This window comes from Pezoporus occidentalis, unplaced genomic scaffold (assembly GCF_034315485.1).
Source record: "Pezoporus occidentalis ecotype Australia unplaced genomic scaffold, CSIRO_AGI_Poc_V1 ctg85, whole genome shotgun sequence".
In the NCBI taxonomy this organism is placed as follows: domain Eukaryota; kingdom Metazoa; phylum Chordata; class Aves; order Psittaciformes; family Psittacidae; genus Pezoporus; species Pezoporus occidentalis.
In genome coordinates, this window is record NW_026916212.1 from 215850 (window position 1) to 236967 (window position 21118).

General features: G+C 39.1%; 1 protein-coding gene across 2 annotated transcripts in view; it reads left to right on the forward strand.

The window, feature by feature from the left end:
- The window catches only part of PLPP1 (phospholipid phosphatase 1), a 59301-nt gene that overhangs the window by 9136 nt on the left and 29047 nt on the right, over window positions 1-21118 (forward strand). The window contains exon 2 of one of the 2 annotated variants that reach the window (XM_062604304.1): window positions 8303-8457. In XM_062604304.1, the coding sequence (XP_062460288.1) occupies window positions 8303-8457 (155 nt within the window). Of the gene's footprint in view, window positions 1-8302; window positions 8458-19168; window positions 19321-21118 lie in introns of both variants that reach the window. The other variant, XM_062604305.1, reaches the window with a different exon arrangement.

The following is a 21118-nucleotide window of genomic DNA, read 5'->3' on the forward strand; positions in this document are numbered from 1 at the left end:
TTTAAAAGAAGAGCACTAGTCTTAAATGCCATTTGGAGTTGGTGTCACCTGCAGTAAAAAAACAGAAATAAAATAAATCCCTCCCTGTCATGCCAGCAGCTGACCTTGATAGTTCAGTTTATTTTGCGGTATAGTTCTCCATGCCTGTAAGCCCAGTGCTTTAGTTTGATTGTTTGTAGATCATCTTGGTCTTTGGGGGCGTGTACATGGTTTTGTATCTGTGGGCTTTTTAATTCTCTAGACAATACAGTCAAAGCTTTTATTGGTGACTGTAGTACTGAGCACATAATGTGAGCAGTGATTAAATATTTAATTTTCCCTCACCAGGAAGGGTTACAGTAGAAGTCAGTCTCATTTGCTCTGGCTTCAGCCAGTTGGACTCTTAACCCGTGCCATGATCCGCATTGCTCTCCCTTTCCACCCTCCTGTCTTCCTAGTGGCTTTCACCTATTAGTTTGTGGATCTTAAATCCTTGTCAGGTCCGTCAGCAATGAGGGCAGCTGGCCCCTGTCTCACTGTGTGGACTGTGGACTGTGATGAGTTCCAGGAGCTTGTGGATGGGCTGGTCTAACTTGAGCCTTCTCAGTCCCCTGAGCACAGCAGAGTCCAGGGCACAGCCTTTGCTTGTGACTTGTCACTGGCTTGATTAAGCCATATGCTGTAATCTATGTAATAGAGCAGGCTAGGATATATTGCTGACTTGCCTCTCTGAGGTTTTTATTCTGTATTTGTATTTCTGTACTTGCTCAGAGGAGAGACAACTGCATGGTTTTTAGATTAACAGGTATTTAGTGCTTCTAAATGCCTTTTTTTTTTTTTGGTTGAAATATAGATATGAAAGAGAATACACTTCTGGGAATATTTTTAAACAAGTGTTGTGACCTGTTCTAATGGATTGGTAATGTAGGTAACTGAACTAGTGCTCCCATGTAGTACTAAACTGTTGAATATGGAGGAGCTAGAATACAAGGGGTGAGGGGTATCAGGCGAGAGCCAAAGCAGCCATGGGCTCTGAGGGGTGGCCATGATGGTAGGGGTAGCACCTATACAGTGTGGGGCCACTATGAGGGGGCACATGAGGTGTGGCTGTGACTGGAGATCATGAGGGGCAGCCATGAAGGGAGATCATTTTGCCTTTAGTGACATGGTTTAGTGGTGGGCTTGACAGTCCTTAGGTAATGGTTGGGCTCGATGATTTTTAAAGGTCTTTTCCAACCTAGTTGGTTCTATGATCCTATGATGTAGTTCTGTATTAGTAAGTGACTGGACTAAAAATTGCACTCTTCCGTGCTAGCACTGGTCCAGCTCAGAGGAAGGTTTCCTTTGCTTCCTGCCTCTACCACCTTTACCTTGGCTCAACCAAAAGTGTAAGGCATGATGAGGGAGTTGTTTAGTGAGGTGTTCTCAGTTAGCCCACAGTGCAGACCAGGCTTCTTGCTAGCCAAATCATTGATCAGAAAACAAAAAGTAAGTAGTGTGCAGTTGCAAGTAGAATAGTAACAGATTAGAATGTAGTTCATGCCATTAAATACATATATCCTGTTTACTGATGCCTAGCACAGCATCTGGTGTTACCAGAACAATCAGTGTGCTGATATTAGAAATACTTTGCATTCCTTGGGGTAGAAAAGTAAGATAAAGTTCTTTTAAAGTGGCTGTGAGGTGAACTGTGGGCTATCTGCTCATCTTATCTACTGAAAATATATGGTGTATATATTGTATGTTCCTCACTCCTACGTGTCAAAAGTCTAAATACTTTTTTTTTTTTAAATCTCTTCTTCCTCTTTGTAGCTTTCTGGATTTCTAGAACTTTGTGTCTAAGGGCCGTTGATTCCTTCTCTTGACTGCTTGTGGGGAAAAAAGAGAAATTTGGCACATCTGCTTTTTACAAAGAGCAATCTTATCTACAGATGCTCCCAAAGTCTCTCCAGCAGCATGAGGGTGACCTTTCCCAGTTTCTTTAAATCTCTTGCTTGCTTCCTTACCTCAGACTGTACGTTGCAAAATAGCAGCAAAACAAACATGGTTGTCTTGGCTGAAAACAAAACAAAAATACATGTGTAAGACTGGGGGAATTTAAATTCTCTGTTGCCCTCAGTGGTAGTTGCCAGCTGTATAGGGTTCAGCTCAGAATTATAGCATTTGTCTCTGTGTGGGGTTATTTACAGCAGCATCTCTCTAGTAAGAATGTATGCTATGAAAAGCAACTTTTCCTTGGATGAGCAGCCTTAACTGGATAGCTGTTCTGTTTTGAGGCTGTCATTTGTGGTGTCCTATGGGGATTATTTCTCTAATATAGCCAGAATTCCTACTTTTCAGAATAAATGTATAGAAACATAAGTCTTACCAGTCTTATGTTAAATTAGTAGTTTCTTACTCTAGCACTTACTTGCGAGTTCACTACAGCATAAGGAGAAAACTGGTTAATAATCAAGCTAGAATATTCTCATTTGCTATAGACTGCCTTACAAGTCATTGCTTTTCTCCTAGTTCTAAATATTCATTTGTTTAAATGAGAAGACCTTCCTGATTGAAGACTAGGTAGAAGCCTTGTGTGTCTCGGGGAACTTGAAACACCAATTCAGCACTAGTTTTTAAGATTGCACAGAGCCTGAAGCTAAGATTTTGTTGCTTCCACAGATAAGGAGGGCATCTGGGTTAATTAAAGGATGTTTACATAGAATACAGTACATTCCTTTGAACTGCTTAAAACTGTGGAGGGGAAAGCAGCACTGACCAGGAAAAAATGTGGCAAGGTGTTTAAACTGATCTGAGACTACGGCTAGTCTGTCCTTGTTCTCCCTTCTTCCACATCATTGGCTACATGTTCCTTTTCTGTCCCTTTCACCAACAGTCAGCACACTTACCCAAATGAGCAAGTGCTCATGAAAAACTGTGTTGTGTGGGCACAGGATCTTTCTTTCTTTGGACAGGATGGTGTGAAAACTTAGTGCTCCTTGCAGGGAAGGTGATACCAGTAGAAGGCCAGAGGTGAGAAGAGAGCTTGTCTTGAGTTGCTTTTGAGAATATAGCCAGGTTTTGTGACTACCACACTTGGTTCTGAGCCAGATTGTACACTATACCTCATATGGCCAGAAACTTCAAGAGTCCCTTACCTGTCAAATATAAAACTTAGAGACCTATCTAAAACTGTGTCCACAGACTTGATTAGGAAAATGTTCCTAAATTTTCAGTAGAACGCAGTATTTTCAGACCCTGAGGCTACCTCATGTTGAAGTGTATTCTCCGCTGGTCTTAAGTATTTATGGCAACTGCTGGTTGTGTTTAAAAACAAATTCAGCTATAAATGCTGGGGTTTTGTGTTTTGGTTTTTTTTTTTTCCTGTTTAGGGAAATATATCCCCAAAATATTCTGTGCAGCTCGCTGGCCAAGCCAAATGGGCACGTTGGTATCAGAATCCAATTCCTTATGCCTCTAAATTTAAGCACCTAACTCTAAAGCTACAGATTTGATAAATGCGACAAATTAAAAGAATAAGGCAGTGTTAGACACATTGGGAAAAGATCATAGTTTGGTATCCAGCACTTCATTTGTACAAGAAAATTATGTAACTTTAATGACTTTTCTTTGATTGCATCTTAAAACTATTTAAAATATAACATATTAAAAAAAAACAACCCTCTAAAATAAAGGTGTTTTTGTTTTTTTTTCCCATTAAACTGTTGTCTTTTTTTAAATGAGACTTCACACCCACCCCACCCCTCTTCCCTTGGGTATTGTTTTTCTTGACATTCCCTTTGTGTGGGTGGAGAGCCATTCTCACAGCAACTTCCTCCCTGGTCTCTGAGCCTGGACTTCCCTCCCTTCCTTACAGGCTTTTGGGTTGTGCTGTGTCGTCCAGCCAGATGTGATTAAATGAGTTCCCTGAAGTATTGATATTACCATGAGGTATCCATAGGTTTTCAATGGAAACCACACTGCAACTGGCTTGAACCTAAGATTAGTGCTGGAAACTCTTTGTGAATTCAGCATAGCCCCATTTAGGTATTTCAGCTAGTTTAACTTAATTCTGTTCAAATGTGTGTCATCTTGTTCTTATAGCCAAAAACTTCCTGCTGTTTCTTCTATGCAAACACTGTTCAGTAATTCAAGTATCTGTCTTGCCTCTCTCCTCTCCCTCTCCATCCTGTGCACGTTTATTCTTGTTAGTATATATGAAGACTTTTCACCTTCTTTACATAGGTAAAGGCTTCAAATCTCCACAGTCTTTTTTTCCTGTTCAATTTTGTTACTAGTGCTGTAGCTTTCAGGGTTAGCCAGGATCTGTTTGCATGAGCATTACAGAAGTGTCTCTTGGATAGGCCAGTTTCAGAGCACTTAAGTGATCAGGTTATTTTCTCTGTATATTTAAAGGGGAGAGAAACCAGATCAGAGGAGTGCCATCTGTTTCTTGCTGTCATCTTGGAAAACAGCTCAGGTCACTAGTTTATGATGAGATCAACTAGACAACTTTTAACAGAATATAGACAACTCTAATTCTGAGTTCAAAGCATGGGGCACTTCAAGGAAAACATTTTTTTAGAGCTGAAGTTCATGCTTTAGAGGATATGAAAAACAAGTGATGCATTTGAGTCCTTGAAGGTATAAAGTTACCTGGACCAGAAGAGCACTCTCAGAGATTACTGCTGGTGCTGGCGAGGTAAAAATGAAGAGGAGGTGCATCTTGAAGAGGACAAGGCATGAAAGTTGATCTACAAGATTGCCTTTTAGCCCGTAATCTTTCAGCAGATCTTGGTCAGCCTTTCCTCCAGTTTGTAGAAGTTAATGAAACGGAATATGCATGCATTCTTTAGAGGTTCACTGTAGAGTCTGCCTGCTTAAAGGTCATGGAGATGCTTGGCACCTGTGATGGCAATACTGGCTGGTTACAGACATTGGTGTATTTTAGTTGTTTTTTTCCCCTGTTATGGTGAAATCTTCAGCACCTTTCGATTACAGTGTACTAAGTGTTGTCTTCTCTCCCTGTAAAATAAGCAGTAGTAAAAATGCTAGTAGTTGTTTAGGGTAGGTTAACTGTCAACTAAACAGCATTTTGGTCTTCTACTTCAGTGCTGGAAAGCAGTGCATTGTTTGGATTGCACTGGGAATTCTAACAGTAATGTAAAAAAATGGAAATGGGCAGTGAGTGTAAGATGTGTAGTCACCTTCCAATTTCTTGTATTATTTTACTGTGAACTATAAAATGAATTTTGCATTCACTTCAGTGAAGCTGTCCTCTTTGCTGCTTTTCCTCTTCCCCCTTCCCCTGTCTAAACCTGGTTGCAGAGTGAGTAATTCTCTCCTGCTTGCAGTTACACAACAAAAAAAAAAAACCTGGTTTTTTTTGCTAGTAGGTTTAAAACACTCACTGTTCTTTTTCTTTTTCATGTACACTCATGTAATAGCTCTCTTCCTGTTCCTAAAGAAATCTTCCTTGAAAATAAAAACCAAATGCATGACCCATGATCTGTGAGACCAGCAGGTGGAGGGAGGTGATTCTCTCCCTCTATCTGCTCTTGTGACCCCTCACCTGTAGCACTATGTTCAGCTCTGGGGTCACCAACATAAGGATGTGGACCTGCTTGAGCAAGTCCAGAGGAGGCCACGAAGATGATCAGAAGGCTGGAGCACCTCTCCTATGGAGACAGGCTGAGAGAGCTGGGCTTGTTCAGCCTAGAGAAGAGGGCTCCAGGGAGATCTTGTATCAGTCTTCCAAAAGAAATCTGGAGAGGGGCTTTTTACAAGGACATGTAGTGACAAGACAAGGGGGAATGGCTTTAAATGGAAAGTGGGTAAATTTAGATTAGATATTGGGAAGAATTCTTCCCTGTGAGGGTGGTGAAGTGCTGGCCCAGGTTGCCCAGAGAAGCTGTGGCTGCCCCATCCCTGTCAGTGTTCAAGGCCAGGTTGAATGGGGCTTTGAGCAACCTAGTCTAGCGGAAGGTGTCCCTGCCCATGGCAAGGGGTTGAAACAGATGAGCTTTAAGGTCCCCTCCAGTCCAAACAGTTGTATATTTCAGCTGCTGGTGAAAATGAAATAGCCCATGCTAATGAAATTAAGCCCAGAAACAAAACCAAGCAAATCACCTCAAAATCTTTTTGTGAAAACTGAGCAATATTGATTAGAAAATAAAAGGTTGATCTGGAAAGCTGAAAATGTAATTAAATGAAACAGCAAGATGCTTGGTATTGAGTTTTAGTGAGCTTGGTATTGAGCTTTTCTGGGAATACAGGTATTTATGTCTGTTAAGTAGTCAGCTTCTGCAAAACACAACCTACTGCTTAAATTAACCACAAGGATGTAATATTTCCGCAAGTGAAAATCTGGTGACCTGTTTGAGAAGATAGGATTCTATTAAATAAGTAATGGCTTTGCCACTCCAAACACTGGGTATGCAATAGAAGAAAAATGGGAAACATGGGCTCTGACTTGTTAGTGGCATCTTGCCATGTCCTTGAGTGGAGCTAAAAATTGGCTCCAGACATGTGTCCTTTGATCTGACTGAACTTACAAAGTTCTTTGGTGTGGCCCCTTTCATATGTGAAGGGCTGCAGTTCTGTTTTGGCTGTTTCTGCCATCTGCATTCTGTCAAGTTCTATCTTTTTTCTCAATCATTAAAGCAGAGGAAGGAGAGCAACCTTTGAGATCCAGTTGATTTGAAGGTGGCATCCTACTTCATGAAAAGCTTTGTGCTTTTTAAATTTGAACAAGCTTAACGTTGTTTGTGTTCTTGTTCTGTTTTTTCTCTACAGGATGGTAAGCATCTGCTGCTTTGCTTGCATCGGCATCCCCAGTTGTTAAGGCTAAGTGTGGACAGTCCTTAGGAGTTCACATGCTTTGTGGAAAAATTTCATCTTTGCTCCATAGGAGGCTGTAAATTCCAGCCAGACTGCCTTCTATGACCATAGCGATTTTCTTGGAAGAGGGACTAGGAGCTGGGGTGTTGCCAAACTCATACAGTTTCAATATGCACTTCATGAGCTTTTGCACTGCAAATTAGCAGCCCAAAGAGGAGGCCAGGATTTATCCCTTTGTTCCTACAGTTTCACCCCTGATGTCTTCTCTTCTAATGGATACAAGAGTAAACTATTTAATACCCTTTTAAGTGACTTACCTGATAGTTGTCTTAACAAGTTCACCAGAGATCAAAGCAATCTCTCTTGTGTGAACTTCCTTGAAATATTTGTTTTGTTTTCAGTACAGCAGCTTGTATCATGAGTAGTCTTTTCTGCTTCGCTAATTGTACTTACCATCTAACCTGCATATAGAGTGCCTATGTGTGGAATTGTATATGGCATGGATGTTGGGGAAAAAAAGTTTTGTTTGCCCTTTTTTACTTGGTTTTTAGACCAAAGTACAGTATAGCCTTACTTATCCATTGCCTAGCTATTGATCTATTCATGCTCAAGGGACCAAATGATAAAACTTGCGTTTCCTGGGGTCATTGCTTCTGCAAATGTCTATTCCCTAGCTGATTCTTATTGTCAGAAATAAGTCAGACCTGAATGTGGTTGTTGGAGGTCTTGATGGCTTTGTTGTTGTGATTACCGGTATAGTGAAGTGAATTTGTAAGAGAGGGAATGGGTAATATGTCACAAAGTCTTAAGTTCAGAGAGCTGTCGTTTGCATTTGTACTCAAATCTCAGTTTCCATGTTAATAACTTGGTGATTTTCACTCAGACATTTTCCAAAATTTTCAAAAGCTGTATAAATGCAACCCTTAAAGTCTTAATCTTGTTACTTTGAGATGCAGTCCTTTTAAAGTGTCCATGTTTTCCATAGGTGTCTCTGTAGTTCTCTTGTTCCCCTTACCTGCATGAAACCTAATTGCATGAAACCTCTTCCGTAACTACAGCAAAATCTGTATTTTCACGGTGGCCTCTGTAAACACCAGCCTGGTTATAGTGTGTAGAACAAGCCTGGCAATTAAGACACAAGGTCATGTTGTCTGGCGATGGCAAAGGGAAGGGCACAAAAGGCAGCCTGCCTTCAATTCAGTCATGTAGGTAGCAGATGCTTTTCTTAAGCATAATATTGGTTCAGTGTGTGGCAACTCACCTTGCTCACCTTGAACTCTACACTCTGATAACTTCTGTATCTGGTGGGCAGCCTCAGTCGTTCTAGGAGAGATAAATCTCTGTAAACAGGATTTGGTAAGTGTGTGCATTGCATGATACTGAGGAAATCTAATTTTTGCATGTTTGGTAGCTTCCTCCATGCATGTTTAAAAATTGTTGTTTTTTTTTTTTTTAACCACGTGTATTTCTTGTTTTTGTTTTTTTGTTTTCCTTCCCCCAACAGCTGGCTTGCCCCTTGGTGTTCTAAACTTGGCCAAAATAAAACCGTATCAAAGAGGCTTTTTCTGTAATGATGACAGCATCAAGTATCCGTTCCATGACAGTACCATCACATCCACTGTCCTCTACACAGTGGGGTTCACCCTGCCCATTTTCTCTGTAAGTAGCTAATATATAGGTAGCTTTTGGTGATGGGAATAAAATGTATGCCTTCCAAGAATTCACCACTGTGACTATAAGTTGAAGACATTCTATAGAGGCTAAATTTTATATATGTTTAGTGATTCGCATGTGAAAGGTGCCACTGCTACTTTCTGTTTTCACAGAAAATCTGAAATGAATCTCCAACTGCTAGTATTGCTAATAACATTTGTTTTACAAGAAGGAAAAATACAGATGAGGATTTGAACTTTATTAGATAGTCTAAGCTTTTATCGTTGGAGAAAAAAAAATAGTACAGGCTTCTAAAATGCTGTGGAATAAGTACATCCCATGTTCAGCACAGGTTAGTCTGAGAACTTAAACACTTGTGATGTTTAAAACTTCCACTGTAGTGGAACACACAGAACTAGTGGCTGTTGTCTCTGTCTCCACATATTTTCTACAGAAATAAGTCTTAATAAGACTGAGTGGGTTTTTTGTTTTGTTTTTTTTTTTTTTTATGACTCTTTAAACTCTTCAAACTGAGAGAGGCTGAAAATCTAGTTGCTTCTAGAAAAGAGACTGTGTTTTCAAGATCACATGATTTTTACAAAGAACAACTTCTCAGTTTTTTTCTAACAATATTTTTAGCCTGACTGTATTCCAGTTTTTAGTAAGGTTTGAGCAGGTATAGGGAAACCAAAATTCAACTGTTCAAAATAGCCTTGAACTTTAAACTAGATCTTGTTTCTGCCTGCAGTGGTTGACCAAACTGTACTGGGAGATGGTCATGATCTCTAGGTTTCTAGTAAATGTTTATGCTAAATTAATCAGTAAGAAACATACATGAAATTGGATTAAAGATGGAAGTAGTAATTTAAAAAAGAGGAAACAGAAATCTGTGGAACCTTTACATGTATTACTCATTTTCCCCTTAAATGCTTATTTATTGAAGCTTGTATTAGTCCTGTGCAGTAAATATAAGGTAGATGTAACAGTCTATATTTAATGTTATCTATAATATCATAGTTTCTCTGTTAAGGAAAATAGTCTGACTTTTTTAACATGTACTGACATAAATCTTAAGCACAACTTCAAGAAAGTATCTTTTGCAGTAGGATGCATGTGTACCTTAATTGATACATGCACAGGTGAACTAGCAATTACAGCTCTGCAATTTTGTACTTCTAAAGAGGCATTTCAGTTTTAGTTGCATTACCTGTTTTCTCTTCCTTTTTTAAATATGAAGAAGTTGGGAGTGCGTTCTTTTTTTTTTTTCTTTTTGGCTTTAAAGCAGTGGAGAAACATCTGACTTACAGCTAATTTACCATACCTTCCAGAGTCAATATCCTCAGCAGGGACACAGATGGCTCATAAAAACTTCCTGGGCAGTAACACTAATTATCCCACATCTATTAAAAAATATTATCCTGACATGACACTTTTCTGAAAGGAACAGACTTTTCAATGAATGAATTGATGGTGAAAATTTGGTGTAAGAGTTGTTAACTTGCACTTCATGCAAACTTTTCTTCCCTAATCAAAAACTACTTTGAACAGGATACTTGTTCTAAAGTACTTGTACCTCAGCTTTATATCACATCACAAAATAGAAAGAACAACTCATGGTGCAAAGCTAAGGGAAGCAAAAGGAATCATATCAGCAACTTGGAGGGGAAAAAAGTGAATGGCTAATTTAGTAGAGTGGTTATAGCCCTTCACCTTAGCATTCAACAATATGCAGGTATTGCTGATCCAGTTAGTTAGTCCTTAGCCCCTAAGCCTTAGAAGGTATAAGCAGAAATGCTTGAAATAATATTATGTGTATGCCCCTTGCTGCGCTAACAGCTTGTTTTCAGAAGGCAGTAAGAAATGGCCTGAATGTCTTGCTGTATAATAATAGAAGGTCTTACCTGGCTCAGTTGTTGAGGTAGGCCCATAGTGGAATATAAAACTACTTCAAAGGGAAGAAAAAAAGAAAAACAATAAAGCAACCCAAAGCAAAACCAAACATCAAAACCTGCAGTAATGAGTAAAGCATAGATATTTAATTGTTAAGAAATTGCATCGTGCATAAAAGAAACTAGGCTGACTGTCTTAAGAACATTTTATGAAGATTTACAAGATATATTAGTAAGTCTCGAGGATCTTCCTAAAAATAAAAGAATGTTCTTAGAATTGACAGTTCCATTTATAGGTCTGAACTCTTTCTGTTCCCATTGCCACCTTTTATCAGGAAATAAAATGTCTGTGTAAAAAACCTCATGTTTATTCTTTTCCAAGTACCATTTCATAATGGCACTTCATACTTTCCAATTTTTCAATTTGTTTTCTGTGTCTGGGTAAGAAGCACAATTTTTGTACTGGAATTTTTTGAGACTTGGGGTCAAAAAAGTCTTGTTAGTGCTCTGGAAAAATGAATCTCTTTAGATGTCTAGGCTGGCTAGAGTCTGGAGAAGCATATGTCCATGATGACTGACCTTTCAAGAATCCCAGAAGATCTTTCCAATAATTCAGCATTTCCAGATCTTTTTTAGAGATTTTGAATAGTCTAAAAGCTGTAACTGGTTAGGGGCAGTATATGTACATTGTAACTCTATGGATATTTTTAAATAACATCTCAGAAGATGTACTTGGTCTGGCATTTCTGGTCTTTACCTGTCTGCGTAAGATTAGCTCTTCCAATTGTAAATGACAAATTAATGTCAGTGTCTTCCTGTTACGATGAGGTCCAAGTGTACCTATTTGCATATGTTCTATTCAGTTGGTCTTTTCTGGTGACTTCACCTCCAAATCAGTTTTCATCGGTCATCTTCTTACAATCAGTGCCTTCACTGATGCTCATACAGCTTCTGTTAGATTTAAGGGTAGGTGTGACTGGGAGAAGAAGCACAGAACAAAGGAGGCCTCTTTGAAACATCCTTCTCACCAAAGGAGCAGAAGAACTGAGCAACTCAGGAGTTGCTGACTTTCATCTGCTCCCTGTTTTAGGCTCTGAGCAGTCTTTTTTTTTTTTTGTAGTTCCCTGCCAAAGCTTCTCCTGGCTGCCTTTTTCAGGAGCTGAAGAGATGCAGCCCACTGGTGAGCTTCTGTATGACGAACCGATTTGCGAGGGGATGAGTTCAGTTCTTCTAACTTGTCGGAAGTGCTCCGCTGAGTTTCTGAGAAACAAAGTGGTTTGCCAAAACTGTTACTACTAAAACAGGCAGTGTAATCCCTTATCAGGTTATGTTCCTTATAGGGGAAGTGTTCAGTAGTAAACAGACTTTTAAGTAAGTCACTTCTCTGGGATGAGCTCTGCTATTTGGCACTTACGTGACTGAAAGGAATGTTATGGGCCTGTAGAAGTCTTAGTTTCTCCACCTTTAACGCATCCAGAAGATATGTAGCTGGTCAGGTAATGTTGTCTTCTACCTCAAAGAACAAAACCAAAACATTCTTAGTTTGGTTTTGCGAACACTTCAGTATCATAATGATTTCTCCAAAGGGTACTATGTAGCTTTTGCTCCTGTGCCAGCTTTAACGTATTAGGCATTAGGCTTAATGTTTTCACAAATGTCTACTTCCACCATGTGTATCAATGATCAGACTGTAATTTTTCCTTGCTACAGATTAGCACAGTTGTACTTTGGAGGCAATTACTGATTCTGGCAAAAGACGCTAATCTTTTATGCTCTGTTTGTAAAAGGGATAGATTTTGCATGGAAACTTACTGAAAGAACCTATTTAATTAACAACATAAACACTTAACCAGGCTAGTTCATATGTTTCTTGAGGGACAAGTTTAGCTACTGTGGCAGAGACTGATAAAGTAGGGGACTGTAAGAAAACATATTCAAGACTGTGCGAGTGGCAGATGTGCACTTCGTTTGCAGCAGTGTCGAAGCTTTACGGCCCACTGATGGCTTTGCAGTTAATTGAAATTAATCCTGCTGTTTGACACTAGAGTGAACTTTTAACTTTCAGGTTATGTATTAATAATTTTGTAATGCTCTGAACAAGATGTTGCCTCTTACCTGGTAAACTTTTAGAAAGGAGTAATGTTTTATCTTCATGGGGGTTTTCATATGTTTTAATTTCATGGTACTGGAAATCTTTTGTGGCAATGCTGTTGAACTTCATAATCTGGCATGAGTTTTGCTGGATACTGACTGTTCATTTGGTAATCCTACAGATCTGTGTCACCTCTGAACTTGATCTTACCCTGAAAAATAAACTGCTAATTTGTGTTAGTTCAAACTCTGTTTAAAGCCAACATAGTAATAACAACGCGTTTATGCTATGTGAAGAGTTAATGTGCAAAGTGATGCGTTTTGGTCAAATTGATCAGTAATTCCTTTGTACAGTCAGTGCTGTGGGGGACAGAGGCTGAGAAATGGCAGTTGGCTCCATCCAGCTTTGGCCCCACTTTTGCCCCATCCATGGTGAGGGTGTTCTGGTATGCTCAGTTTGGATCTGAGGAGCACCACTTATAGTTTGGAATGTGTACAGATCACTTCTCCAGTGATTTGCAGTTCATTTCAAATAAATCACTTGCAGGGAGTTGCTAAGTCTATGGACTTGATGCTGTACTTCTCTCAATCCTTCAGGTATCTTCAGGAGGATGGCATACTCAGGCTAAAGGTAGAATTAAAGAAAACAAATAAAAAAAAAACCCAGTATTCGGATCTGTACATTCAAATGATTACTTCACCAAAATATCAAGAAACTAAATAATAATGAGATTAGATGGAGAATGCTTAAATGTATAAATAATTCATTGAAATGTGAGAAGTGGACAGTAGGCGTATGTGCTCCTTGGCTTTCACAATGGAGGGAGGTACCAAGTAGAATTCTCCAGGAGTCTTCTCTGTTCATTGTAGTCATAAGTGCCCTAGAGAAGAGTATGTGCAGTGAGGCAGTAAAGTGGGCTACTTGGCAGTAAATACAAAAGAGGGCAACCTGGTTGATGAAATAACAGCATGGATAAATGTCAAGTGATTTCCTTCCTGAGGAAAGTGGAAAGGACCACTCAAGGGTGGCATATAATGTGTTTTTTCCTTCTTGTCACCAGAGTGGTCATGATCAGCTTTTAGTTCTGTGGCGAGATTAGAAACTTGGAAAGAAATAGGCATGTGTTGTACAGGATGTTTATGGAAATCCAATCCATTAGGTTCTATAAGCCAGACTTTTGGATGAATGTGCCATGACTGTTTAAAAGATTTAGTCTTATCAGTTGAACTACATGTGTTTCTACCTCTTGTATTCTGACTGAAAGACTGTTTTGGAGGCCTGTGTATCTCTTTCAGTATGTATATCTTTATTGCCAGCTATCTTTGCAGCTCCTTACTTCTTGGTTGTTGTTGGATCAGCACTGCTCTTTGATATCTACTGCCTATGCAATTAGTTGACTTACAGCCCTTACATTCTGTTGAACTGTGCAAAACCCAACCTTTCTAGCTCTGAGATAATAAGGAATATACCTTAGCAGTCTGTCTCTGCATTTAAGACAGATAATTCAAACATGTTTGCAAATTCTGACTGAATACTATTTGAGAAGAAATTCTTGTCAGATGGTTAAAAGATGGCTAAAGACTGGTCACACTATTATATTGACGTATAACAACCATAGGAAGCAGACATGATTTTTCCCTCATATTTTGAACTGACAAGCTCCCAGCTCATCCAGATTGTTTAACCTCCAAGTGCATGACTCCAGACTCAGTACTGCACAAATCTATCTGCTCTGTTCCTTCAGTCTTCAAGAGCTAGTTTTGCAGGCAGAACTGGCTGACCTTGATTTTCCACTGTATCAAAGATAGATATACTGTGTCAGCAGTATATCTAGTAGTTATTCATTAATAATGCTGGCATATGAACTGTGTAACACCAGACTGTTGGCTTTATTCTTGAGAGTACCCTACTGGTAACCTCTTCCCAACCCTATAGTTCCTCTTCACATACCTGTTGTCATCTTCCCTTTAGCCAATTTCTTCACTGTGTTACAATTGACTTGGAAGATGAATTATACATCAGGGATGCTTTTTGGTATTCTCATATGGGAAGTATTCAGTAGAGAGCCTTTAATGACCTCCCATCGTTACTCCTTACTTTAAATGAGTATTTAAACTCCCCAGTTTCTTGTACTTTCATGTGAAACTTGAGCTCAACTGATTTTTACAAGTTTTCCTTTTTTAATGGGACAAACTCTGCCCTTAGAAGTTGTAGCATGTTTTTGGGGAAAAAGGGGATATTTGGAGGAAAAAGCAGGACCTTTCTTTTGCTTTTCTGTGGCAACATGTGACTGTGGCAGATGAGTAGCAGTATTGCTTTTTCCCAGTGATCTGCTGTTGAATCTTTGCTACTTTTTTTGAGAAACTGCTGTAGACTTTTATGTGGATAAATCTTCTGGCAAAGTATACCACCTCCTGAAGTACAGTAAAATTTGTTCTTCAGTTGTATCTGGGAAGATAAAGACCTTGACACTAAAGATAATTGTACCATTCTGAAGACAAATACCATTTGATGTCTTCAGTGATATCAAGTCCTCCTGATGTTTCATAATCAGAAATCACTGCTGTGATGCATAAACATATTCCTGTCTTGTGAAATTATGGTATCTCTGAAGGTGAAAAAGTAACATGTCAATAAACTATAGGGAAACCCTTCTGTTGTACTCGCTCTGGTAAGAGGTTTTTCCCTTTCATCACTTGCTGCCAGTTCTGCTTGCTTGTCCTACTTGTACTCATGAAAAAGCCAAACTTTTTTGTTTGTTTTGTTTTTTTACCTTGTCTCTGCATTATCTTTGAGGGAGGCTTGCATTGCAGAAAGTATTTAAGCTATATATTTGAAATACCTGATTTTATTTTAGAATTCTTTTGAGGGATTTTAAATCGGGTTGTGGGTTTTTTTGATTTTTTTTTGATTTTTTTTGTTGTTGTTTCTTTAAAAAATCCCTAAAAAAACAGGCTTTGCTCATTCATTTAAAACAGAACAAACCCCCTATATATTAGAAGAAGTTTTTCTAAACGGCTTTACTTGCCAGAAACAGTAGGAGTTGCTGCCCTTCTGGTTTACCTTCTACTTCTGTCCTTCTGTCCTACCTCTCAATATCTAACAGTGAAACCAATTTATGTGTGTTTAAAAGAAGTAAATTTAAACCTGCTTATGGAGTGTGTTCTGAGGGAGTAGGTATTGACATTGGAGAGTACTTTAACCGAAGGACATCAAAAGCCAGTACTGTTTTTTGAGGCTAATAACTGCATTGAGCAAAATGTGAATTACAAATGTAGTTCTGTGACTTTAGTTTTCAGTTTAACAGTGTTAAGTCAATCTGATCAATTTTACTGTAATGCTTTTTTTTAACAACTTAAATCTTTCACCTCATGCTTTCATGGAACATGTCTCCTTTCAGCACTGAAATGTGCTGAGGACAGTGATTAGACAAATGACTGCTGGAATTACGTTTTAAATCAGTTACACAGGGGAAACTGAAGAACAACTTCATGAAGCTTGCTATATAAGCTTTTTCAGCAGTGCTGTATTCCAGTGCATAGCTCTTCCAATTAATTGCTACTTCAGACCAGGTAGATACCTGGATCTTGTTAAGACTCATACTAAAATCCTACCTGAATTTTGCTGGTTATGTCCTCAGGAAACTTGATAAAGTTTTCTTTCTTTATTAGCAAAGTGGGATTGGCTTCAGATAGGTTAAAAGAGATGGAAAAAATTATGGAAGAGAAGGCGTTTTAATAACTTTAGGTGGTTCTTACTTAAAAAGCAAAACAAAAATAAAACTTGAGTTGTTTGTTATTTTGTTTGCATGATCTTGATACAGGAGGATGCTGCACTCAATTGCAGACTAATTACATCATAATCTCAATACTGATGAAGAGTAAGCATGCATTTCAAGCCGTTGCTTTCTATTTCTAATTTGGCAGCAACTAATTTCATAAGGAAAAAAGCCCCTCACAACACCTGAACAACCCCACCACTCTGAAAATTTTATCTCCCACCTTGAAAAGCTGAAACATTCAAGTGTGAATAGAAGGAAATGAGGAGGAATCCACTGTGACACCTTTATTCATAGAGCAGGTCTTTAAAAGGTTGATGTAGAGCTGGTGATGCGATGTCAGTGACGCCATCTACCTTTGATTGCAAGTATTTGTGGCAGTGTCCTGAAGCTGCGATAAGGTTTTTCTAGGCTGAATTTGATTTTGTAAGCACCTGATTTACCATGATGCTTTGAACTGCCTGTTCTAAAGAAGTAAACATGTAAAAAATTAAGAGACTGTTATTTGTGCAAGCCTCATTCTCCAGTTCTGGAGATTTAAAAAATAATTTTTTCTCAAACATATGGCATAGAATCTGGTGTTAGTATGTGTGCAGGGCAAAGTATGAAGTTTTCATTCCATACCTACATTATAGAATAAATGGTGTTGGAAACAGACCATGGAATTATTATTTTGACAAGTCATCTTCCATCATCATTACTGCACACTGCTTCTAAACAACTGGTGATGTTTCATGACATGCTGTCACAATACCAACACGAGCGAGGGGAGGGCAGAAATGAGGTCAGGGCTGCAGTGTTTTTCATAAACCCTGCCATGCTTACTATTAGGAGAAAGAGAGAGTGATTTCTTTTTTCCCTTTCTGGTAGGAAAGGTTGTGTTTTTGCACTGTACAGCAGAGTCTGGCTCCAGAGCGCTGTGCTGGCCGGTGTCTGAATGGTTCACTGTTTTGGCTAGGCTCTGGCTTGGCTCTTCGCCCATCCTGTTGTTCTTCTGCTTTTGTTGGTGTGCTTGGACAGTTTCCAGAGCTAGTGTAGTCCTGCTGGCACAGAACTGGAAACAACTTCTCTTCACAATGACAGTGGATGTTTTTTTCCTGCCTTTTTTTTTTTCATGCTATTTTACTTTATTACTGTAACAGTACAGTAGATACTTGATTCTTTGTGACTGACTTTGTGACAGGGTTACCTGGAGTACATTAGCACTATGAGTGTAATGTAGTTAACTGCAAAATCAGGTTACTTCAAGAAAATTTTCACCTTAGTTTGTTGTTTGGTCTTCTGTTTTTAAGCTGAAGTATTCTTTTAAGAAGTCACTTTATGGTGTGAACTAAAAAATCAGTAGTGTTTGAATTAAATATGGTGTGAATTAAAAGACCAGTCATTGGTGAAACCAGAGTGTAGTCTCATTTGTGATGGGCCCTGGAGTCAGGATTAGTTTGGAGGATTTCATGGGTATATGTTAAAGGGGGAAAATGGTTAAAAGGACCCCTGGTCTTTTCTGGTTTGTTTTTTTTTTGGTTTTTTTTTTTTAGTTCTCTTAAATCCTGACTGCATAACTTAGTGTTTCTCTTCTCTTCCATAATGCTTCTCTTACTGCTTGCTTGGTATCTTTTCTATTTTTTACCTGCCTTTCTTTTCTCCTGTCCTTTCTATGTTTATTTTTGTTTGTACACACTTATTTGGGGCTAGCTGTATACATGGAATGGAAGAGGTGGGCTAGACCCTGACACCAAGGTCCTGAGAAGAGAACTGTGACTGCAGCAACATCTTTCTCTGGCAGGAAGGAATGTGGCTGGTTTTCATCCTTCTGATGCCATAGTGGTAGATTATGAGTGTCTTCCCCTGTATGATTGTGTGTCTCCAAATGGGTTTGCATTTTATGTGCAGTACTGCTGAATTTTGAGGACAAAATCAAGGGCTTTTAAGCACTTCAAAGTCAGTGAGCTGGATATCCCTAAGTTAAAGGGGGCTGTTTTGTTGAACATTCCTGTTAGTCCCCCACATAGATATTTCTTTCTGAGGGTACTCATCAGAAATAGTTGAATTTCTCATCAGAAATAGTTGAATTTCTCATCAGAAATAGTTGAATTTCTCATCAGAAATAGTTGAATTTCTCATCAGAAATAGTTGAATTTCTCATCAGAAAACAGATTGTGCAGATGTTGTACATATGTCAAGGATAGAGGATCAGAGGTTTAAATTGTGATTCTGTTAGTCTTTAGTGCTATTTTAAGCTGGGTATACAAATGATTGTTTTGGTTAGTGTTGCAGGTCTTTTGAAGTGCAATAGCACAAAGTATTGTGTGCCGTCATCTTATGTCCTATTGTGTGTAGGATAAGCCAAAGGCTTCCTGTTTTCAGGAAGAGAGGGGAATAAAATCTCTGTGTCCAGAGGTTGTAGGGCTTGTGCAGTGACCAGGTTGCTCTGGGGAGCTATCCAGTGTATGCAAAGCGAGGGGACTGAAGGCATGTGCAACTCTTTCCTTTTTTCTGTATCTTCCTGAAAACTCCCTCTGCACTTGCACTCCCTGAGAAGCACCCCCTTTCTGCTTTTATAAAATGAGATTTATGCTCTTCTGATTGTAAAGTTGTCCAGAGAAGGTATAAAGGGGCAACTGCTCCTCATGGGAATATAATGTGGCAGTAGCAACAGATTGAGCAAGCTGGGGATTGTCACTGAACTGTTTACTCAGTCATGGTTTTCGCATGCTTCCATGCTTTATGTGCCACAAATGCCAAGGTCAGAGGAACCCTGTCCTGCTCTCCTTCATTCAGTGATCCTTCCTGGGAGCTACAAAGACAAGGCAATAGTCATTGGCCAAAGGAAGTGCATAACCTCCTAACTTGCTGCATGCCCATTGCTCTTTATGCACTTCTCTTTGGAAATGTGGGGGTATAATCATTGCTAGAGTTTGTGTTGCTTTTGTAATGTATTTTTTTATTCCTTTTTGCTAGCTGGCTTGCCTTTTGCAATTCTCAGTTCAAGACGTATACCCTTCCAGAGAGGAGTTTTCTGTAGTGATGAATCCATCCGGTATCCATACAAAGAGGACACCATTTCTTATAAATTGTTAGCAGGAATACTTATTCCTTTCAGTATAATTGTTGTAAGTTAAATTTTTCTTCATTGCCTTTGATTTCAGTGGGGTTTGGGAAGAGGGAGGAGGGGCAATCTGTTAATACAGACTTCTAAAACTGTATTCTACAGGATTTCTTGACTTTAAAATAATGCCCTCAGACAAGCTGCTGAAGCAGTAGAAACGGTGTTCTGACAAGAATAACTAAAAGATTATTTTCAGTTGAGGTCAAACAACTACAATTATAGAACAAAAAAAAGAATACCTTAGAACTTGGGTGACTTAATTCTGTAGTCTGAGAGGTAAAAATTTTTCCTCCCTTAGCATATCAGTTAAGACTAGCACTAATGTATTTTAAATTACTGTCTCAAGCTTTTTCTATTTTGGGAGCTACTACTTCCAGAATGAGCTTGAATTATAGTATTAAGTTAGCATTTTTCTGTTTCTCAGAGTCACTGGAAATACTTCTGTGTGAAAGTGTAACAACAGATACAAAGTTCTTTCACAGAAAAATATTATGGGTTCCAGCCAGAATTTACCAAAAGCATAACCAGAATAAAAAGAGTAAGTTACCCAGGGAGCTTTTCAGTGGGTATTTTGCTGAAGGTCATGATAAAACACTGGGTCCACTTATGTTTGAATTAATGCTGGGACTCACTTTCATACTGCACCTAACCTGGCTGGAAATGGGGCACTGTTGTTCCCTCCCCTTCACACCCAGATCAGTGAGCTGGAGAGACTGGCTCGCCAACAGCCAGTTTGGGATCTCCCTCGTTGACCACAGCTCCTCGCTCAGTTGAACTGGCTCACGTGTATAGTGACTCTGTATCCTTAAGATGTGCTTACATGCTATCAGCTGAGCCACCTTAATAGCTTACTATGGAGAAAAGGTGTGGTCCCACTGTCTTTGCCACCTGTGGTGGCTTGTCTGAAATTCCTTGAGCTCCTTTGAGCTAGGTTGAGCAAAATAGCTCCTGAAAGTATACAACATCAATGCTGGGGCAAAAAGTGGTGGTGGGCATGGGCAGCGGGGAGAGCTGGGTGTCACCAGTTAACCACTTTGTGTCCCAAGTCTCATGGGACTGCGTTTTAGTTCTAACAGTGGCCCTTCAATAGTATCTTCAATATCACTGTCCGGGTGTACTGAAAAGCTCCAGATTCCACTCACAGCTCTGTGTTGGGTGACATCCAAGCTCATCAGAGCTACACTTTGAGAGCAGAGTTTAAACTTTTATGCCAAATAAGATTTTTAGGTGTGTAAATATTTATCCAGGTATATTTTAGGAATCAAAGCTGGAAAAGGAGCAGCTAAGTGTAAACCTTAGTATTGACCAGCTGTTTCTCTGGGATAATGGGTTAAAATCACGTTAAAATTATTGCAGTCTAGCTGTTTCTTGTGTAAGGATTGCATGGAATTTCTTATCTAGGTTTCAACATAAAGGGTAGCTTGTAGCTTATATTTGTTCCTGGGTGGAATTTTTCTTTTTGTAACTCTAGAAATGTGGGGCTGTAACTCTACCTAGTTTTCCTTTTCTTAGGAAAAACTGCTTCAAAAGCCTATGGAAACACTTCTGGAGCAGATTAAAGCTTTTTTTCTGTTTTGTCAGACAAATCATTTATACTGGAAGACCCTGCTTTTTAACATATGAGTGATTTTTTTTTAAAGCTGCTACTAGCGTTGGTAGTCAGTACTACCTAAGCGCAGCAGTACTTGGTCACAGCGGAAGTCCATCTAGCTTGTTACTTCATTTCTAGCAGCAGTCAAAACAGATGATTGAGGAAGAACATATGAGCAAGTGAAGATTGTTGTTTTGCCCTCAGTATTTTG